At 34.2% G+C, this 2,774-nt stretch overlaps 1 protein-coding gene across 1 annotated transcript; it reads left to right on the top strand.

Moving 5' to 3' along the window:
* The first annotated feature begins 944 nt into the window (after nucleotides 1–944).
* On the top strand, nucleotides 945–1,511 carry LOC120278637 (putative invertase inhibitor). The gene has a single exon (XM_039285371.1). It carries the CDS (start codon nucleotides 945–947, stop codon nucleotides 1,509–1,511), a length of 567 nt encoding a protein of 188 aa, XP_039141305.1.
* The last annotated feature ends 1,263 nt before the right edge of the window (nucleotides 1,512–2,774 follow it).

The following is a 2,774-nucleotide window of genomic DNA, read 5'->3' as shown; positions in this document are numbered from 1 at the left end:
ATCTTCGGCCATCAATTTTATCTTCTACTTTTTATTTTTCACTATTTATCGATGTAGATCAGACATCTATATTGTCTTAAACATTATTATACCCCTAGATTTATCTTTTTTATGCTTTCATTATGATATTGTTCTCGTTATTATGTACTTTTTAATTGTTTATGGTCAGCATCCATCGTCCCCATATATTAGGGTTTTTGTTTTGCTTGTTAATGCACAGAAATTTCTTATAAAAAATATGTGAAATTGTAGATTTAATGAGTTTACGTTATACCATCACAGATACTCATTAACATGTATTTTTTTTTTTGCTTGTGTTTTCCTAGATCAATAAAAAAAAATATTACTCAATTAAAAGCACAATTGATCACTACGTCTATATTGTAAATATACAGTTATAATAATCATACTAAAATAATAGGAATTAGATCTCGCACAATTCCAAATAAAAAAAGCTTTTAATGATTTTTGGTTTAGAGGAGGTAAAAAAATATAATTCGAAGTATTCATGAATCTCAATGATAACAATTGAAACGGAAAGGAATCATACAATACCCATAATTCTACAATAATAATTTCAATATTCATAAAAAAAATCATACTTAAAGTATGAATTTATTTGAGATATTGATAACATATGTGTTTAAATAAAAATAAGTAATTGTTTTTTACTTAATATATAGTAAGGTTACAATTGATAAATCATAATGTTTTATATCATTTACTTTAATTTCCCTTCCTTAACCAAGTGAGATTTACCAAATAACCATTATTTTCTCTCCATAAAATTTGATTTAACCTTCCTTTCTTTTCCTTTACTTTCCCTTCCATTTCCTTGGTTTCCATTTTCTTCTCTTCTTTTATTATATATTATGTATATATAGACACACATACAAGCAACCCCTTTGTCTTCATCTCTCCTCAAAACGCTTCTTCTAAAAACCATGAAGCACTCCTCCTCCTCCACCACCATCTCAACCATTCTCCTTTCTCTTCTCCTCCTCTTCTTCACCATACACCTCACCCGCGCGGGTGCCATACCCAACATTCAAGGCTATCAAGCCACATGCAAATCAGCGGCGGTCGCCAACCCAGTCATCAACTATGACTTCTGCGTCTTGACCTTCCAAAGCGATCCCAAGAGCGGCGACGCCGACACCCGTGGCCTCGCCCGCATCGCCGCCCTGATCTCCTTCAACCACTACAACGATGTCACGTTCAACATCCAGGACCTTCTCGGTAAGTCACCGGATCCGGCCACCAAGTTCTGTTTGGAACAGTGCATGAGTTTGTACAAATCCATGCTTGACACGTTGGCTGAGGCTATGGACGCCATTAATCTTAAGCATGATGAAACTGCAAAAGGGTTGTTGAAAACAGCGACAGAGGCAGCAAAGAAATGCGAGGCAGGGTTTGGCAAGGCCGGAGAGGCGTCGCCGTTGACACAAGTGAACCATGACTCCGTTGAGCTCTCCTCCATGGCTCTCACCATCCTTGGTTTTGCTAATTAGAATAATTATTATATTAAGTGTCCCTTTTCTTTTTTTAATATTAATTTCTAATAAGACTTATCATCTTGTGATGCTTGTCTTAAAATGAATGGTAATGCTCTATAATGTTGTAGCAAACAAATTATATCTACCTGCTGATCATAATTATAAAAATTGATTTAAAATGAGAGAAGCGAAAAAGACGGGTTATAAAATTATTAAAAGTTGTGATTTTTATTTTTTATTTTAAAAAAAATAGATAAATCACTAATTTATTGAAGGAAAGTGTCACGCCCCGAACCCGGTGCACTGACAAACGGCCGCAGACCCACAAGGCAGGGGCCAGTGGACCTGCAAGGCCTCAAAACCTAAACACCGCTGGAAATAGAAAATAAACTGACAGAAATATCAAATACGAGTGCAACTTAAGGTTTACAACCAAGCTCGAATACAAAGCAAATGAAATACAGAATGACCTACAAAGGAGTTTCTTAACAACAATAAAACTGATACAAGACATAAAACATAACTCCAAAGAAGACATCTACTAGAAGCCTTCTAGATCCCTGGGTCTACTGCTCCTGATCTGAAAAGAGATTTAAAATAAATCCATGAGCTTACTAGCCCAGTAAGTAATCCAAAACAAATCGAAAACAAAAGTTCAAATATGAAATTTGTGCCAAAAATCAAGAGCACCAAATAGTATTCTCAAAACCAAAGGATAAAGCATAGATAAAAAAATCCAGAGTATGTCTCCAAATTCACTGTAAGTGCCAAAGATCATTTGTTTATCCTCGGTGACAGACCCGAGCCAAAATAAAAGAAATTATTTATTTACCCTCGGTGACTCGAGACTGAATACCATATGACCGTTGATTATTTCGCCGAACGGACACGGTGTGAAACTGCAGTATTATTTTCCCAAAATTAATTGTCGACAAGGTCAAGGTTTAACCCCCCACTGTCAGGGTTGCATATCGCTCATTTGGAGACCAAAATATTCAGACAGATTCCAAAGCCAAGAATACAGAAATTTCACACGTATCTTCCAAAAATTCATGTAATCTTATAAAGTAAATAAATAAACAATCAATAATTAAACAATTAATTAAATGCAAAAGAAAATACCAACTTTTCCAAATCTTAACCTAGCTACTATTATGAAGAAATAGTAACAAGAATTCAAAATTATTTTGCCAAAAACAATGTCATGTAATAACAAAAACAATTAAATAATTAAAATAAATAAATAAATACACAAAAGATTCCCAACTTCCAAATCTT

This window comes from Dioscorea cayenensis, chromosome 16 (genome assembly GCF_009730915.1).
Source record: "Dioscorea cayenensis subsp. rotundata cultivar TDr96_F1 chromosome 16, TDr96_F1_v2_PseudoChromosome.rev07_lg8_w22 25.fasta, whole genome shotgun sequence".
In the NCBI taxonomy this organism is placed as follows: Eukaryota; Viridiplantae; Streptophyta; class Magnoliopsida; order Dioscoreales; family Dioscoreaceae; genus Dioscorea; species Dioscorea cayenensis.
The sequence above is the reverse complement of the archived record's forward strand: the minus strand, read 5'-3'. Positions and strand labels throughout refer to the sequence as shown.